Raw genomic sequence first — 20,000 nt, forward strand, 5'->3', positions numbered from 1 at the left:
AACTGTTTAAGGGAAAAATCTGTATTAACATGAGACGAAGTAAGTTTTACTTGTCTTTTAGGCAACAAAAGCTTCAACAACTGAGTCTGTAGAGCATGAGGTCAGAGATGCTTCCTATGCAGGGTAGAGTTCTTAGCTTCTACAGTGAAGAGCAGTGTGCTCTTCACTGTGACAGCAGGGCTGTAGGATAACCCCTTTCACTCAAAATTTATTACATTATTCCCACATACATACATACAGAAATCACACATCAACTATGTTAGGAGCATTTGGTTCTTATTTGGGCTGTTGGAGCCAAGGATAGTGCATCTACAAGCAAAACATCTTCGCTTGCCACAATAAGAATAGAGAGATTTTTAGCAGAATTCCATCCATCTACCAAACACATCCCATGCAGCCAAAAAGTAAGTATTTGACAGACTGTAGGATTTTTAAGTCCACACACATATGATTACATTGAGATTTGATTATGGCAATCAACTGCTAATATTACAAAACAAAACACAAGTCTCATTTCAGAACAGTCTTGTCACAGGGTATAGATACAAAGTATTTTATTGCCACTTCTTATGCTTTCTAATCACATAGAAGTAATGTAATTGTGAAATGTCATTTTATTATCAGTTTTTCAGTAGTGTTTCTCACTAATAAATTTTGCTCCCTGCCTCTGATTTTCTAACAGCTTTGCAAAACAAACTTATGTAGCAACAAATGACATTCTGAATTCTCTTAACAGTATATTTAACTTACATTAATGGATTCTCTGTCTCTCTTTTTCCTATTACATCAATAATCATTGAAGAACAGAAATGAAGGAACAGGAAAACTATTGCTTTTTCAAAATAACAAAAAGGCTTTGTCATAGTCAGTATTTTCTTCCAATTCATTTTCCTGTGTGTTTTACTACTGTCACTACTGGTTTTTTCCAATGGTGCCATAAATAAGTTACCCTTCTTTTTTCTTGAGGAGCCATAAATAAGTTAGCCCTCCTTTTTTTTGAGGAGCCATAAATAACTGTAAAATTACCTGAAGTATTTTAATGTTCCACTCACAGTAGGTCTTTTGTGAACACAGCAACACAGTGTTCTATACAGATCAAGGCACCTCAGCTCTCTTGACTCTGGATCATTGCATTCTTCATAAATGTAAGTGTTCTATCATTTCTGGACTTAGAAAAAAAATGAAAACAAAGAAATGAGCTTTCTTAGATCACTCTTTGGTGCATTTAGCTGAGACCCAGAAACACAGCCCTAATCAGCTCAATTACAGACTTCATAGGCATCAGACCATATTATTCCTTCAGCCTCTCCCATCCTGAGGACATTGTCTCCATTCTTTAATTTGAAGCTGAAAACCCCAAGACCACTGATAATTCACTGTCCTTTAACAGGTCATGTGTGGGAGAATTGGCACAGTGAGGAAAATGAAACTCCTTCTTTGTAGGGAGCCAGCTTGTTAATTAGCCAGCACTCCCAGGGCAACAGCAACAGGCCACAGCTCAGGTAAACATGAACACAAATACATATACAGACCTAACAGCCTATAATCTGTGCATATGTAGCATTATGAACTGAAAAAGAGTATAGGCATAGGGCTCTGACTGTGAAGGCAACTACAGCACCTTTGAAATCACTATCACTTCATAAAGACATTTGGTCTAGTCTTGTAAAAACACATGTCAACCCTGAAATAAAAATCAAAGTTAAACACAGATCCAGAAGCTCATCAAGTTCTCTGCTCATTTTTCCCAGCATTATAAAAATCAAGAATTATTTAAAAGTATTTTTCTATTCACAGTAGTAATGGGCAAACATTACCATTTGTGAGCCATATGGATATATCTGTTGCTGTATCACTAAAAAAACCTCATTGAAGAGATTATTATAATTTACTGCATTGATGTATAATCTATAACTGTATTATATAACATGTTTTATGCAGTATATTGTGTAATACAACAAAAGTATGTATGACATATTGTTGTACATTTACTATTTTTAATGCAGTTCTGTAGCATTGCAGGTGCAGCTTCGGATCTCACCACGTAATGGTTGGGCTGTATGGAATTCCAGCATCACAAAACGATAGGTTGTACCTTGACAGTTTTTAAGACAGAACTTGGAGTACTTACATTGTACTTCAGGAGCTCTGACAGTTTTTCATTTCTACTATGTAATTTCTGAGCTCCGATGATTTCAGTGTCCAGGTTTTATAAATCAGAGCTGAGGCCAGTGCCACCAGCCATGTTCTCATTGGGGAGAGGAAGAACGCCAAGGTGCCATATGTTCGCTGCAAGAAATAGCAAGAATAGACCTGCCAGGCCAGGAGCAGTGCCATTGCCAGGTGAACAAGCACAGCCACGAGGCGTCGGACGTGACGGACGTGGGAACGGAAGCTGTGGCCCTGGCATCGCTGCAACAGGCACCAGCACAGATAGGCCATCAATGGCACGTTGAAAAACATCATCTGGAAGGAAGAGCAGAGAAAAATAAGACAATGAGCAAGCCAAGGGTTCTGGGTAACATATACGAAGGCTTAGAAAGATACACATGCATAAAGCTGTTCTATTCTAAGGGCTGAGTACAATTCCCAGAGATGGAATCTCAGGATGCACTTCTAAGACTGCAGCTGATAGAGCTGTGACTGCCTGTGCCTCAGTCCCAGGCCCAGTATTTCTGCCCATTCCCTTGCAGTGAGATGCACTAACATGCATCTGACCTTTCTTGGAGCTGATTCAGGGAGCCAGACTTAGCAAAAAATTAGCATGGCAAAACCAGAAGCTCGGTATGTCAGTTTAACTCTGACCCAGCCCACGATGGTGTCACACTGGTACAAGAGAGACAACAAGAAGGAGGAGGCAACACTGGGCCTCTAGCTTAAATGCCAAGGAATGACACCTTCTCCTTCACATTAATAGGGAAACCACTCCTGGGAAAACTGTGCTTGGAGAGTGACACCTACTGATCTGGAGGGTTATTCAGGGTGTAAGCGCTGTACTGGACACTCAGTTTCTTTTGCTTAATCACTGTAAGCCAAGGACAAACTCAGAAAATTTATAGAAAATTTAAAGTTATAAATCTGTAGAGATCGCCTCTAACCCAGATATCCAGGGAGTCCAAAGCAACATAATTTCATTAGAGAAAAAGAGTACTTTGTGAAAATAAAGAATTAACCTCCTCCTTTCCTTTCTGTCCTTTAAATCTGCAGAAAGGTAAGGAAGACCTCTTGTAGTCAGGCATAGTCACTAATCTCTCTATTTCCAAGTCTCCTTTCTTTATAAAACTATTAAAAAATTGGAAAAAAATCCCAGAGAAAAAAAGCAGTTTTACAGCCTTAATTTTATAAATACATACCTGTAAAATCCCAACCACAAATGTCATACTGCCCTGTAAGAAGGAACCACCAACAAACACCCCAAAGGAAAAACAGGCCCCCATCTGGCCATCTATCAGTTCACCTACAAACCATGGTCCTGCAAGAGAGGAAACCAAACATTACCATCAGGAAGCACAATACAGACACAGCCCTTTCCCACATGGCCCTTTGTACCCTGAGACTTCTCTATGGCTTGTCCATAGTAATAAGCCTCATGTTTGCATCTTCAGCAAACAGCAATCTGGTGTGAAAATACCACATTATTGCAGAGATTTGTGGCATGCAACAAAAATACTTTTAAGTTAGTTTCATCTCTGTGACAATTTTCAACACCACAATATAAAATCTTCCTTATGAGAGAAGTAAAAAGGTGAATCTTTTCGAAGAGTAGCTTTTTCCCAGAATTACAAAAAGATATATGAAAAATCTGGTCAGAAACAATTCCAGCCTGGCTAAGCATAGAAATTAAAATACACAGGCTGCTCTACACTATGCATACTACACTGATGAACAAGAAAATAGCTATTTCAGTAATGTGTTATCAGATGAGAATAAACTCAGATTGTAAGCTCTGATGCTAATAATCAAAAATAAGAGAAATTAAAATAAAAAATACTCACTTTGCTTTCAGACTAATTTAACAATTTAAGTGTTTAATTCAGGGGTTCTAAGTTAGGCTCTCAGAAAGAAGCCTTTAAAGTTTATGTTCAAAGAGACTAAAAGTTCCGCATAGATTATGCAATTTAAGTAGCTTTTCCCCGTTCTCCAAGATGTTAGAATTCTTAAGTTTCATAAGGATCTGATGTGTAATTTCACAATACTAATTTATGTCCTCCAGTACTCCAGGCTACTTACCCAGAATGGTGTATAAATTCAGAACCAGAATTGAGTAATAGAAGGTGTTTGTTTTACTGAAGACGTGAAGGGAATACGAAGTCAGAGTAAGTAATCCTGGCTTTTCTAAACAGAGACAACATTTAAGAAAAACACGTTTCATTCAGGTTGCAACACCTCCCCAGATATGTATGTATGTAAAATACTGGTCTTTCTGAAACAAATCTGCACAAATTTGTTTCACAAATTATTCACAAAATTGTTTGCACAAATTATTTACTCACTGTTTTAAATAAGAAATATAAAAATAATGTTTGGCATGTCTACAGAAGAAATGCAAAGGAATGCATTGCTATTACTGTGATAACTGAAAGTAAAGAACCAATAAATATAAAAATCTGTATTAAAAACAGCAGAGGAACCTGCCATTCTAAAGGAATACACTTACTGTATGTAAATAAAACTGAACGACCATTCTATACCCAGAAAATGAAGTTAGCTAGAATGAAAAACATGGATAAAGTACATATTAAATGAAAAGTAAGAGAATCAAAACAGTAACTTGTGCAAACCCAGAAAGGCAGGTCAGCATGGACTAGATTAACTGGGTTTCCTTTGATTAAATCTACTTCAGTGAGATCTGATAGCAACTCAAAATTAAGACTAGGCATTAAAATGACATTATTCTGGCAAGCATGTGGTGTCAGCAGAAAAAAAGCAATATTATCTTTCTAACTAAAGCAGGCAATTCACAGATCAAGAGAGCCTTCCTATAAAAGTTAGCTTGTAGAGTTAAACCTATTATGTGTCTGCCCTTCTCACAAAGAGTTAACCCCCAGAGCGCAAGCTTCACCTTTGGAAATCAACTGGTCTAACAAATTTGTTCACTAATTTGAAAAACATTTGTCATGGTCCATGTGGACCCACCTAGCTGACCACAGAGTCAGCTCTTTTTAATATTTAGCTGCTGAGCTCCATATATGCAACGGAAAGTCTGTTCATTTTCTAGGTAAGCAGTTGCTGTAGTTACCCCAGGATGCTACATGATTAGGAGTATAAAGGAAGGGACAAACACTGACATGAATAGGAAGGGAGGTGGCTTCCAGAAAAATCTCATTAGTAAGGTGTGGTTCAAACAATTGTTTGAAGGATAAACACCGTGAGCTTTATAGTAATAATTGTCATTTACAAGATCTATCACAAACAAAATACCAAGTTATAACAGAAACGGCCTTAATATTATTTTGAGGAAGACTCAACCCTGTTCATGTTCTTTGCAAAAATTAACAGAAATTATTTTTGCAGAAGGAAATGTGTTTCTCCACTCAGGTGAGAGAGAATTCATTGACGACTGTAGTGAAACAAGCACACATACAGAACTAATGCAAAATAAAACATTTACGCATTGGATTCTTCAGTGAGAACATTAAAATGAAACCCTGGATTTCAATCAACCAAATTTTGTTTAAACTAAGATGCCTGCTCAAGTTTCTAGTTTACTTTATTTGATATATTGGAGGTTTTCCAGGTCCCCTTAAAAGCATAACAGCAGCTTCTGAGAAACCAATCAAACCCCACAGTAGCAGATGTAAAATGCATATGGTGATTAACAGCACAATTACTTACCTATTGTTAGCACACAGGTCAACAGCAAAAAGTTTAGGGGAAAACAGATTCATGAAAAACCACATAGAAACATTAGCTCATACCTTTGAGTGCTGGCTTTTGGAGGTGTCTGAAAACAACAAGGAGGGTGATCTGAATCAGCACAATCAGTCCAAAGAGCACACGAGCCTGAAAAGACAGTTCTGACTGTAAGCCAGCCCTGGAGTAGTAGCAGCCTTGGAGCATGCCTTATGGACACTGATAGAATGGTACAAAGGTTTCTATTTGAAACACATATTCAAAGCTTGTTGGTGTCATTGAAACGAAGAGTAATTGGATTTGTATTGTACTGACTTGAATTCTGCTGAATGGCTGAAAGCAATAGACCTGAATCTTTAAAAAGCAGTGTTGTAAACATACCCATTGAAAAAGTGTAATTACACTTCCAAGGTAAAACACTGTCTGAGCATTGAACTGAGGAAAAATTCAGTTCAAGACATTGTGTAGAATGTGTGACTGATTAAAAAAACTAAGATAATAATTTTCAGCCAATTACGATATGAATTACAGCCACATGGACTTTCTTATGTTGTTCTAGAAGTGCACCTAAAATATTTTGACATGACATCTTTCTTTGCATATACTGAGCTGTAACACATATGGATATGACATGGAACTTACTTATTAATGGGGATTTTGCCCTCCTATTTGCTGGAGCTAGTTAATGTAGCAGCTGACAGAATATTTTCAGCATTCTTACCAGAAAACATATTGCAACAGATCACCGTGAACTTCTCTTTGATTTAAAGTTTCCTTTTTCTACTATCTCCAGTAGCTCCTTTTCAATTTCTTGCTTGCACAAAATGGGTCTATACTTATGCCCAAAAATGGATAATTGGGACTAAATCCAGAAAGTCAACTGTTTGCATGAACCACTGCTGCACATTTGTAGTTGAACTGTGCAACTTGAGAAACTTTAAATGTTCTGGAATTCCAACAGAGTCATATCTGGGAAAAGTAAATTGCATTCAAGCCTACCAGGAATTAGGAAAATGCCTAGTGCAGCTCTAGGAAGTCAACATGGAGTAAGAGTTGTCTTGCTGAAAGTACTTACTAGAACATAGTGGTCAGTGAGAAGAATAACAGATGGCCAAAAGTCAAATCTACGAGAGAGGTTTTCTTCCATAGCAAATAAGTGGCCCCGTGTGCCAGTTCTTCCTGAAGCATCCTAGATTGATATGAGAGCAATTACATACCAGTAGTACAGAAAACCATCTAGTTAAAAGTTCCTAATTATCACTGCAGCTTTTCTAGAAAGATCCAATTCATGCATGCTTCTCTGGCATACTGCTGTATTAAATACTTCTACATACAATGGATTACTTACTGTCAATTCTGCAGTTTCAAGTAAATTAGTGATTGTAAAATCATTGTCTAAAAGTGCTACATATGAAGAAGACCCCATCAGAGATTCAGCCACTTATGGAAGACTGTGACTGTTTACTGCCCCACCACCAATTGTCATCTGAAAGTTCAATTCTAGGTAATAGCCCATATTAAAATATCTTGAAGTTTTGTTGTGCTTCATTTCTGGTGTACTTGCCACAATCTGATACAAGTAAACAAACAGCGTTTAATTTATTTAACAGTTTGAGCACAGTATTCCAGGTGTGGCCTAGAAGGATAGTGACTTCTTTATCTCAGCTGGAGATGCCCTTGGGGATGCACCCCAGCATCCATTGGCTTTCTCTGCTGCACTAGCAAACTGTTCATTCACACTGAGCTTATGGTCCAGCAGGACACTGAGGTCCCTTTTCACAGAGCTGCTCCCCAGCCAGCCAGATCTCAGTCTGTGCTGCATTCCTGGATTATGTTTTCCCAGGCACAACTCCTTATGCTTGTCCTTGATGAACTTCATAATGTTCTTCTTGGCTCACAATTTGCCCTTGGTCAATCTATGTTTGCTCTTCCCACTCACGTGCTTCATCTGACTTGTGAAAGCCCCCCACCAAGGATTTGTTTCCGAATTTTCCCAGGGACTGAAGTAATGGGCCTATAATTTCCTGGACCCTCCTTTAAGCCCTTCTTGTAGACCTGAGTGACATTAGCTTTCTGCCAGTCTTCTGGGATGTCCACAACTGATCTCCACAACTTGTCCAAGGCTATGGAGAGTGGCCTAGCAATGATGCCAACCAGGTCTCTTAACACTCTCGGGTGGAATTGTCAGGGCCCATTGATTTGTAGGGTCAAACTCCTGTGACAGGTCTCACACCAACTGTTCCTTCACTGACAGTGGGTCTCTGTTTGCATCAACCTTGATCCTTGTTCCCAAGGCCTGAGGCCCAACACTGATGGTAAAGATAGAGGTGAAGAAAGTGTTGAGAACCTTTTCAGCGTTGTTGGTGACTAATTCACCTCTGCTGTTTAACATCAGGCTAGCATTTTCCTTCTGTTTTGGCTTGTTGTTTATGTACCTTAAGAACCCTTTCTTGTAATTTTTGACATCTTTGGCCAATTTCAATTCAAGTTTGCTCTTCTGTCATGTCTTATTATATTTTTTACAAAAAATAGTGTTTCTTTCTTTAGCCCAGCAGCTTTATGAATATTTTGGTGCTTAGCAGTCAGTATTCATTGCTTTATTAAATCCTTCGGGTTTTGTAATCACACAAATATGAAAGTAAGTTTTTTATCATGTATTTTTTTTCCTAGTTGTGTGAGGCAGGAGGGTAATGGAGAAGATATGACAAGGAAAAAAAATTCAATACAAAGAATGCCAACAGGTACCTTACCTGGACAGTCACATCTATGCGATGGAACCCTTCACTGTAGTTTTGTGGCTTCCACTTCAGTACATAGAGAGGGCCAGACACCTGATGTGCATTCCCCAGGTGAACTCCATCTATGTAGACTTGGACAGAGATAATGACAGAAGGAGAGAATGCCAGAATTCTAAGGAGTAAATAAAGAGCAAAATAAACAGATTTGTTACAGGACTTGCAGATATGTCATTACTTCCTTAAGAGAAGTCCGTAAAGGTTAAGCTATCTTGTAATAAAGAGTTCAAAAGATTTAGAAATTAAAACAGTGAAATATCTGTAGGTTAATGGTAACATGGTAGCTCTTTCCCACAGTTAAAAAAATCAGTAGTTCTGTATGGCACTACACAAAAAAACCAGAATAGAAAACTGGCTGTGGAACAGACAAAGAGGTGGCAGAGATTGTAAGGTCCTGGCAGAAATAATCTAAATAATCTTAGAACTCTTGCTTCAAAACATTTGCTAACACAAGTGCAAATGCAACCTCCAGCACACATAGACACATAACCAAATACTTGTAGATGGCTTCATTAAAAATTGCCAGGCTCTCTCTCTCTTAAGTCTTTTGTTGCTGGGAGTGGGTTTTTTCCGTCTTTTCTTTTTCTTTTTGCTAGTCAGAATATAGCCTTTCAGTGTTTGTAACTGCATTTAGGAGAAATGGAGTGGAATGCAAGACTGATATTACAGATCTCAGATACCAACAAATGTATTGTCACTTGGCAGTGCTTATATTCATAGAATCAGTGATACTAATACCGACTCAAAATATTGCATGTACAATTCCTTTCATTTCTAGTAATACAGAGCATGTTTTAGTCAAATGAAGGAGTTTCATACAGTTATGGTGAATAATTCTACCAGTTCATATATTTAATATAATCATAAGAATTTTTAGACAAGGTTCTGAATAGGAAACTGGAAAATAAATAGGACACTTAGTAGGACACTGCTTCCTAACTGAAAACTATGACAAGCTGCTTTTGATTGTAATTCTATGTATGCAGTAGTTCAAGCAGAGTCATGTAACAGCAAATATAAAATGTTGAAAAAGGACTAGAAATTGGAAATATACATGTAAAAATTAAATAGATAAGGTAAAAATTGAAATATTGAGAGATTTAAAACCAATATGAAAATTGGCAGAGGCTTCCGATGTTTTACTATGCATGGGATGTAAAACTGAAAAGACAAGAAGCTAAGAAGTCTGTAGTGGACAGAGAAACCACCTAGAAAAATACATAGACAAAATCCTGAAATAACAGAGTAAGTGTGAACATGTGAGATAAATAACACAGATTACATATTAATCTATGCACATCTATTAATCTATTTGAATTATATATTAATCTATCAACTTTTGTTACATAAAGTTCAATTGAATTCAGGGGAAATAGCTACCTAAATAAAACAAACATGAATTGGTACTATGCAATCTTTTTGTCACAGATACAGTACAAAGAGAGCTCTCTGGAGCAATCTTCTACAGAAAACTGAATTCTGAGAACAGTGGACACACATTTTAAAAAAAGGTTTGTGTCTATACATATAAATATAGTTTAATATCGTGAAATCAAGACATTACAGGGTACCTGATGTGAGTGGAATAAAGAATTTTGACTAGTGGTTCATGAGCAGAACTGCTGTAAAGGAAGGATTTGGGATTGGTGATGAGAACTACAGGCCACTCTTCAAAGTTAAGATCTGCAAAGCTGAGGAGGTCGTGATCGAATGCAAGGATCCGGTACCTACAATGAAAGGAAAAAATTTGTTTCATACAAACTACTGTGTGCACAGCTGATTCCCATGCTTCTCAAGTTGCTAAGCAAAACCTGACTTTATTTCCCATTTATTCTCTTCAGCAGTTGATCCCACATTAATGAACTCTGCGGTATTAACTGTACAGCTGCTTACTTCTGATGAGGTTAATTTTATTATAAATCATGGAAGCAGTACTCAAAGTTCCAGGAGTGAAGATCTTTAGAATTTTGTACATGAATCAGATAAATGAACATTATGTTAAAGAACTCAAATATAATGTACATTGCCACAGTATCTGTGTAGGTACTCAGTTAAGGACAAAGACTCCAGTATGCTCTTTCCCTGTATGTATAGCAGTATCTTTCTTTGCATTACTGCAGAATAAAAGCTAATATACTACTACACTCCATGTAGCATCAGACACTTTTTGAAGTGCTAGTAAGGTAACATTTCTCAGGTGGACTATTTCTGTGTCAAGAATTCTAATAGCTAGTGCAGAGCATGTATATTTTGAAGTAGTGATGCTGAATTTTATTACTATTTATTTGTCTACATTTGAACACTAAACACATACTAAAGAGACATTTAGATGTCCCATTTTTAATTTCTAAATATCAAGAATTAAGAAAAAATTAGTTATTAGCACACTGTTGGCATGGGGAAAAATCTCAAACATACACACAAAGACTTTTTTCAAAAGCATTAATAGTAATAGTCAGTCAGACTGATCTCATGCTTCTTTCAAATTCACCAAACAGCATAAAAGGGAATCACAGTACAGCAAAGTAGGCTTCATATAGTAATTTGTTCATATGGGCTTTACTTACCTCCTGTTATCCATCCAGTCTCCCAGTTCGAGTTCCAGAGTGCCACCACGGTGTTGACTGTGCAAGACTGGCAGCAGCCCACCCATTGTATGGAGATGTCCACATAAATAGGCTGTGGCAGAACTAAAAAAACAACATGAGAACTGTGATTATTTGGGGGGAAGGAAATATCACTTCAGAAAACCTAGAAAGTGAGAGATAAGCATGTGAAGAGAGGCAACAAATGTACTTCAGGCTGAAAACACATAGGATAAGAAGACCTTACCTCATTAATGTTCGTATTCCAGGGGATGGGGAGATGATTGTTGAGGTGGGATAATGGCCAAACCAGATAGTATGGTTGCTGTGCAGACTTTCTGCTGCCATCAAAGACAGCTCTGCCATTTGATTCTGAAACAGGTAGGTGACAAATCCATTTTGCTAAATAAATGTCCTACGTAAAACTTAAAAATTTTTTTAACTTAAAAACATAAATGCTCTTAGAGATGAACACAAATCTTTCAAACAACTCGTCTATATTAAAAAAACCCCCAAACCTCCAAACCACTACTGAAATAAAACAGCCAGCAAAACAGAATGCAAAGACTTATACAATACCATGTTTAAAATCCCAAAAAAATTAAAGGGTCTCTTAGGGCCTGGGCTGAGTGTGGCATCCACGCAGATGAATGAATAGTTCCCAAAAGAGGTAGTGTGGATGTAATGGAAAGAGCCATCTTTACGCCAGGCAGAGTACTTCCTAACAAAATAAAATGGAAATACTGCTGTTAGGAAAGCTTGTAACCATGACAAACATACAGTGTTTTCTCTCCTTCCACTGACAACAGGTAATTTCACTATTTCTGACTTATAAAATTGAAGTGCTTTTGATACTTTATGCTAGATGGGCTTTGTACACATCTTCCATTGGCAAGGACTTAACATTTCAACTAACAGTACCTACTAAATTTTTCAATTAATGAGTAAATGCTGTAAGTAAAATGATTGTGAGTTAATCTGAGAATCACTAAAATTCATTAAGTTTAATTGGGAGGTTTTAAAATTTTCATTTGGTGTTTTGGGTTGGGTTTTTTTGTGTGGGTTTGGTTTTTTTGAGCTGTTTTAGTTTTGTTTTACTCCCTGCATGATATGTGGAAGCTAAAACATTCCTGAGTTCAGATGATGAGTATAGTTTGAACATAGCCATCCAGAAATTAGTTCATGTCCCTGTTCCTCCACCAATCAGAACAGCAGAATTGCTAGAAAAGTTGACCTGAATAGAATACAAGCCAATATATTAAAAACAAGTTTTCAACACAAATCAATACTTCCAATGCCATAAAAACCCTTTCACAATATTTTTATTTGACTTTAACATTATCTTTATGAACATCATTAACTTCAATAAAATTTCCTCCTTTAGTCCTAGTTTGAGTATGTGTAACAGTTGAATCATCCTCTGCTAATGCTGTGAACTTATAATGGAAACCTATGCTTTTGTGTAAAAGTATTGTATTTCACTACAACCCACTGCCTTATTTCATTTTAATGCATAATGAGAGCCAGAATGTGGTGTTGAATAACTGTTTTCCCTAGCTTCTATTTTTATTTCTGCAGACAATTTTAATAATTTTAATACTTTTTAAAATATATTTTTATATATTAATAAACCAACTCAATTTCCCTCGTCTTCTCTCTCCTAGACTGTCACTAAAAATGTTGTAGAAATTGACAAATTTAACACACTCAGTTACAAAACACGGGAGGATAAGAGGTAAGAAATCTGCCCAAAGAATTCTCTATTTTCTCAATAGATTCTGCTCTACTAACTGAAAACGCAAAAGACAGAGGGAATAGCAGATATGATCCTGGGCTAGGAAAATCAGAGAAAAAGCATATGTGATAACAGAAAACAGGACATTGTTTCGTGAATTTGACCTTGAATATAGCAGCCTTTGTATGGTAGATAAAAGTACCTGTAAAAATTCTGAACACTATCCAGGTGTGGAATGTTGAATGCATCTGCAGGGGAGAAAAAAAGGAAATAAGGAAACTTCCGGATCAAACTGATCATTGGCCCCTGTATCTAACTTAGTAATGTTGAGATAAAGCAGTCTCAGCAGGTGCTGAAGAGCTATTTTTTTAAAATGTGTGATTGGCAAGTAGACTGTCTAACTGTGCAGAGGAGACATTATATACTCAATGCAGTTAAGTGACAATTGTTTTCTCATTTAAGTTTCAATTCAAAGATAAAGGCATTGTGGGAATATAAATTGTTATTTATTGGCTAAAAGCTAAATCTGTCTCCACTTTGATCACAGAGCTTGACAGAAGCTTTTTTGGTCTGGGTGCAAGCTCTGTAAGCAAGACCTAACTCATTCATGGAAAATAAAGTAGCCATAGCATCAGAGAACAATGTGTGTAAAGCAGACATCAGCTTGGGGAAGTCTGTCCTGCAACTGGTTTCCACTTCTCTATTAAAGCTGGTAACAGAAGCCTGGTGGGGAAATGGGTATATGTGACAAAGCATGCACTTTTTCCCCACAGGGCTGAGCTTTCTAGTTCTGCCCTTCCTGTAACAGCCTGTTTATGCAGCCTACATGAGCTTGCATTTGAATGCTTAGAATGTGGCAACAACTGATGGATGCAAACTCCTGTGAGTACTTTCTATTCAAAAGAAACCAAATTTCCTTTAGCTGCTGGACATACGGTACCTTTTAAATTTAAACTTGTGAGGGGGAATTCTATGAAAAGTAAACTGAAGCCATTTCTTCAGTGTGGTAAAGTTATAGCTTGCCTCTCCATTAAATAATGTGGTATATAAAATAATGACATGGAAACTAACACCTGAAGTCATGTTCTACCACTTGCAAGGCAAAAGACTCTTACTTCTCTGGTACTAAAACTCCAGTAGGCCTGTAAACAAAGTGTGTCCTCAATAGGCATGGATGGCAAACCTTTCTCCTGGTTCATAATGACCCCTAACACACTAGTGAGTACTAACACTTTATATTGTGATCTGCAATCACAGGAAAGACAGAGATGTTTAATTTCTTTCTTACCATGATTCCCTTTGATGTCTATCCACTTGGTTTTTTTCATGACTCTAGATCGTTTCAGGATTGTCTGGTAAGTTTTCCACTCATCTTCTACCTGCTCAGATCCCAGTTTATCTCTTGTCTTAGCATCTGTCAGATCGCCTGAAAGTGTACAAAGGTGAGATATGACTAGAGGCCTACACAGCTTGTACAAATACTGTAACTATGGAACCATGCAATCCCTGCCTCCAAGTGTAAATGGCTGCAGGGCTGGGTGCAATCTGGATGTTCCTGTATCTGGTCCATGAGGTCAATGTAAGGGTAAATCCCTTCTATTGCAGATGTAGCCTCATCGGACATCTATCAACCACATCACTGCAGCACCTTTACTAATTAGAAAAGTAACTCTCTGTAGAAACAAGACTCCAGGTCAAGCATTAAGAATCTAAAGCCTTTCATACAGTAATGGCTCAAAGTCTTTTTGATTTTCTTGTCAAAACTTAATCCATTTCAATAGCAAGCTGTCAAATGAAGTGGCAAGGCTTATTTCATCTTTCTTGGTATGAGACATTCACATGGAAACTACCAATAAAATCTTACATTAGTTCACAGGTGAATTTCATACTGAAAGATGAGCAGGGATTGTTCTGAGAGAGGAATTGTCTCCTAATGACTAACCACAGACATTGCTCACTTTTATAATTTGAAACACAAAGAATGTGGAAACATTACCAGGAGGACAAGAGGGAAGGTAGCTGCTAGCAAGGACTAAGATGCAGCAACACATTGGGAAAACAATAGCTATCTTGCATGATCATCTACTACACATAAAACACACTAAACTCACCATCAGACCTGAGACACTTAAGAGAAACTAATTCTCTTGTTGGAAGGTTATTCTTTTCCACTTCTAGCAGTCTATCTTCAGCTGCAATGCCATTTCCATTGCTTAAGACACCTTAATGCCTTAAAGTTCCCTCTTGAGATCCTAGAATTTTGCTTATTTGCTCTTCCTTTGTCAGTACACTCAACAGGAAATTTACATTTTTGTATTGCTTACCTGTTGCTAGAACAAGTGCTGGCTGAATTACATCAATTGTTTCAGAACAGAATCTTTCAAAGTCAGGAGCTCGTTTAGGATCCCGAAATTTGCTGATATGAATATCTGACACCTGTAAAAGCAAAGAATGAAGCACTGCCCCAAGCAGAGGGTTATTGCTATCCAGGTTGTTCTGCAAAGCCAGGTATGTATAACAATGCAACATAAGAGCAATTACAGTGACTGATATCAGTGCATGACTAGGGGAGAACAAAAGCAGAATAATCAAATTATACTGCAACTCTGACCCCTAAAACCACATTTACATCGAAAAAATTTCCTTAAAACTAAGGGCATACAATAATATAGGGACATACTTAGCTACCCACAGTAAGTTGTGATGACTGCAAGTGGCCTGTTGCCTTTCAAATTCTGTGAGTTTCTGGTGCAACACAGTGGTTTTGCTACAAGTGAGAATACAAAGTAGTTCTGCAAAGCAATAGGTTAAAGCTACCTAGAACTTGAAATATAATGGTAATTTATTTTGTACCTGATGTGACATTTCCAGTAGCTGGGTGGAAGGACTTTTAACACTCTATACATGCATTTTAATGGATCTAATGAGTATGTTTAGACCTCATACCATGTGCCTTCAAGAAGGCAAAGATTGCCCAAGAAATGATGATACAATATGACTTCTACGTAACTGTAAAAGATGCTGTTCATTTCTGAATCAGTCAAAGCCCTCACATCAGAATAGTCATTTGGGGAGAATAAGTAAAGTAAGATTTTTCTATTTTTTTACATTGTGGCTTTTCAGTACCGTACAAAAAAAAATCTTGGGTGAATGGTTTCAATTCCACTTTCCATTCCACTTCAGTGAATCAATTAATTAATTGTCCTCCTTGATTTAAACAAATGGTATTCGATGCTCAAAAAACAGTAAGCACATGCTCATGGCCATCTGACAATATCACTTGGAAAGAAAACATTAACCTTTACATTCAGTTTAATAAACCTGTTTTTGTAAAGCTTGTAGTTTTTTGAAAAATCCAGATAAAGTACCTTGGAGAAAAATTATTTACTTCTTCTTATTCAGTCATCTGTATATGAAAAAATATTACCCAAATACAGTTTTTAAATTCTGCTTAGGAGAATTCCCCATTTGGAATTACATGGAATTTTTGCCTAGAGCAGAACTGTATGCTAAAAAGGCAAACACTTTTAGATATAACTTTATCTTCACTTTCATTGATGCATTCAAACCAGTGTGAAGCAAAGAGCACAGCAAAACCACCTCGATACATCAAACCTCTTTTAATCATTGACAAGGATACAACTTGTTTTGCTTCTTTTCAGCCTGTAGTTTTGCAATTAATTCATCTCAGCAATCAGGGAAAATCAAACTTCTACAGTTTTCATTCTGGAGAAAAAACACTCCTACAAGAAACCTTACTCCTGCTCTACTACTAACTACAGCAAATGTAAATTTCCAACCTTACAGCAGAGAGTGGTTGGGAAGCCTGACTTCCTATAATAACCTTCCTGCTTTTCTTCCCCATACTATGATATGAGTTTAAGATTTAAAAAATGTTTAACTTGTCATTTCTAAGAGTTACAGTGTCCTGGGACTTCTGAGAGCTGGGACTAAGTTTCTGTCATCACTAAAAGCCAGGAAATATGAAGATCTCAGGAGTGGAGCTTCTTACTTTTTTTAAAAAAAAATTTAAATTTAAAAAAGCTTTTAAAAAATTTTAATTAATTTCAGACAATATCCCAATAAAAGGAAAGACAGTGGGCAAGATGAAAAGCTTGTAATGCTCTTATTAATTTCCAAAATGTAGGTGAAAGCCCACTTGCTGCTCTTTCCCTCCCATGGACTCATGTGGATACTTGGCCTCTCTCATTGCATCATAGGCAGTTATTTTCATTAAAATGGGTTGGAAGAGATTTAGGGGTGAGGAGAAATCACCATCAACATTCCTTATCTAGCAAAGATGTGGTTCAGGACAGGTAGGCATTAACAAGGGAGAATTACAAGGCCTAGAGAACAGTAGAACACATCCAGCTGACAGAAATAGGAGAAATAATTATAAGCTTGTCAAATATTGAACTAGAGTGTCTATTTGGCACTGGCTAAGAAAGGAAATTCTGCTTTAATAAAGGTGAACAAGACATTAATAGAAGATTTAAGTACAAAGGCTGTGATTTAGTTCAATTTAAGAAGAGATAGTCCTGTGGATGGGAAGAAAAACAAGGCAGGAACTGCTGGAGGCAGAACTGACCAACTTGAACTCTATCCAGTGACCTAGGCTAGACCTATGGAGTCACCAGGGAGCCTGAAGCCTGTTTCCCATAGCATCATCAGGCACAAGGCTGGATTTGGTGCTTGATTAGTTTCCAAGTTAGGTCAATGATAAAGCAGCTATTAAAGGGTACGTCTGAAAGAAAACATAACCACTTGAAAGTAAAGCCAAGACTCAAATTAGCTGTGCTGTGGCCTATCCCTGGGAGAACTCCACTTGAAGTGACAAAACCACAGAGAACACGGCAAGAGAAACATGGGCCTGTGCATGCTGCTTGTCATATAGCTCTGGAGATGATATATGCTGCTCTGTCTGACTCTTCACAAGATAGCAACTCTAGATAGGGGCTTTACTTACATTAATTCAAGCATATCTCTCATCTCAAGATCCACTCTGTGGTAAAAATAAGCCTTAAGTCACTTAAGAAAAAATTTCTGAAAAAAAATGACACAATTGGAGAGAACCAAAGGACTATTAATATGCCAGCTCATTCACTTAGATCACTGCCTGCAGCTAATACAAACAGGCAAAGTGTTCTTGAGATTGAGAATAAAAACAAAACAGTAAAAGCAGCTACTTGTTAGAAGGAAATGTACAGTAATCCCTGTTACATCTCAGCCTAAATTAACTACAAATATGTAAACACTTCTGTGGCTAGTCCTACACTACGTGCTTCAGGAATGCTCTGGGGAGAAGAGTCAGAAGAGGCCACAGAAGTACTAAGACATGACAATTTGCTTCCACAACTATGCCGGGTCAACTCGGATTTCATGTTTAACCTTGGAAACAAAGCTGTGTACATCTAAACTTCTGAATACTGGCCCAGTACTTTCTATTGCTGTAAATCAGTATAGCTATTTTCTCAGCTACACCACTGTTCTGAGGTTTTGGATGGGGAAAGGGACAGGCAGAGCCTGCATTTCTCACCAGGATACTACATAATACCACATGAGGTACTGATGCAATAAATTGGATAGTGAAATAATCAGGCAATTTTTAATTACCCGCTTCCACTACACACATCTTATCTGATAAGGAAACTTCTGTGTCCAGCTATCCATGAGGCACTCTGGCAGTGACACTCACAGCACCTGAGCTGGGACCGAGGTCACAGGTTCCCACCTACAGCCCCACGCTCACTGTCTCACCAGGTTTCTTTACCAGCTCGACCCCAGGTTTCCCATAGCAGGGTCTCAGACGTCAGGATCCTCAAAATAATTTAATCATGGTGCAACAACAAAATAACAGCTCCGAGAAGGGAACCCAAAGAAAGGAATCCCCGGGCTTTTATACCCTCACAGTCTGAGAGCAGGGCAGTCTGGGGCTCCTGCTGTCTCTGAGTGTTCCATCCCCTGGCTGGGTCACAGGTCCCCGTGCCCTGTGCCCTTCGCTGTGTCAAGGGTTGGCAGGTCACGGCCTCCCGCCCCCAGAGCTCAGCCTGCAGCTCCCGCTGCAGCTGCACATCGAGCTGCCGGCACCGAGCATATTCCTCAGCGCGACCTTTCGGGCAGCCTGGCAAAGCACCTGTAACCCGGGCTCGGCCGCCCCTCGCCCGCCCGGCCCCGCTCACCTGCACGACCCACAGCAGGCTGCCGGCGGCCGCCCCGGGCGCGGGCTGCGGGGCCCAGCGGCGGCGCTGCCCCGGGGCGGGCGGCGCTCCCGCCGGCACGTACCAGTCCAGCAGCAGCGCCACGGCGGCCGCCGCCAGCAGCCCCGCCGCCAGCCCCAGCATCCTGCGCCGCGCCGCCAGCGCGCCCGCCCCGGAGAGCCCTCCGCCGGCAGCCCCGGCACTTCCGCGTCCACCGCCCCGCCGCCGGGCCGCCCCGCGCTCCGCTCGGAGGAGCGATGCCAGCGGGCCGGGGCTGGGCGCTCCCCTTCTGCCGCTTTTATCCGCCCCGGCCGGGGATCCCGGCTCTCCCCCCGCCGCCTGGGCCCTGAGCGTTCCCGCTTTCCCCTCCGGCTGCCTGGAAATACCTGGGTTAAAATAAAACGAAACCCAGGCGGACGAAGAGGTCATGTCTCGTCCTGCTTACTTACAAATACAACATGTAAACTTTCACTTTTTCTCCTGACGGTACAATAATTTCACCTGCTCGGAAATCTAGGCAATTGACGTTTTTTTGCTGCAGACAGAAGCCTTTTAATGGTATTTTGAACATTTATATAGATACACATATATGTATACACCCCACTATATATATATATATATATATATAGACGCACACCATTTAAAACCTTCCTATAGCAACTGCACAGTTTCATAATTGCTAAGTTATTTTTTGCTATCAACTCAGTTTCCTAACTGCTGCCCACATTTACTGTTGAGATTTTTTTCTTACCATCTTAAGCATAAGTTTAGGTGAAAAAGCTTCTGTCTCTTCACATGACTGTTTGATATTTACTGTAGTATTCTCAAACAACTT

The 20,000-nt window shown here is 38.8% G+C and overlaps 1 protein-coding gene across 1 annotated transcript; it reads right to left on the reverse strand.

Annotated features, from left to right (window-relative positions):
• Positions 1-508: 508 nt before the first annotated feature.
• TMEM62 (transmembrane protein 62) lies at positions 509-19,516 on the reverse strand. Its single transcript, XM_085062282.1, has 14 exons — positions 19,148-19,516; positions 15,293-15,404; positions 14,257-14,394; positions 13,171-13,216; positions 11,813-11,954; positions 11,481-11,605; positions 11,216-11,338; positions 10,220-10,375; positions 8,604-8,763; positions 6,929-7,042; positions 5,919-6,003; positions 4,231-4,335; positions 3,354-3,472; positions 509-2,466 (listed from the first exon to the last, which is right to left on the reverse strand). The coding sequence occupies exons 1-14, from the start codon at positions 19,307-19,309 to the stop codon at positions 2,140-2,142; spliced, it is 1,914 nt and encodes a 637-aa protein (XP_084918408.1). The 5' UTR covers positions 19,310-19,516; the 3' UTR covers positions 509-2,139.
• Between the last annotated feature and the right edge of the window lie 484 nt (positions 19,517-20,000).

The sequence above is a fragment of the Lichenostomus cassidix genome, chromosome 5, assembly GCF_008360975.1.
Source record: "Lichenostomus cassidix isolate B80296 chromosome 5, HeHo_3.0, whole genome shotgun sequence".
Taxonomy (NCBI): Eukaryota; Metazoa; Chordata; class Aves; order Passeriformes; family Meliphagidae; genus Lichenostomus; species Lichenostomus cassidix.

Excerpts from the sequence above, each read along its gene's own strand:
- TMEM62 (XM_085062282.1), bottom strand. The coding sequence starts at position 19,309 with ATGCTGGGGCTGGCGGCGGGGCTGCTGGCGGCGGCCGCCGTGGCGCTG. Across the intron at positions 11,955-13,170 it reads AGTGTTCAGAATTTTTACAG|GAAGTACTCTGCCTGGCGTA; the intron begins GTACTTTTATCT and ends TTATTTTGTTAG. Across the intron at positions 8,764-10,219 it reads CTTTATTCCACTCACATCAG|AATTCTGGCATTCTCTCCTT; the intron begins GTACCCTGTAAT and ends TTTACTCCTTAG.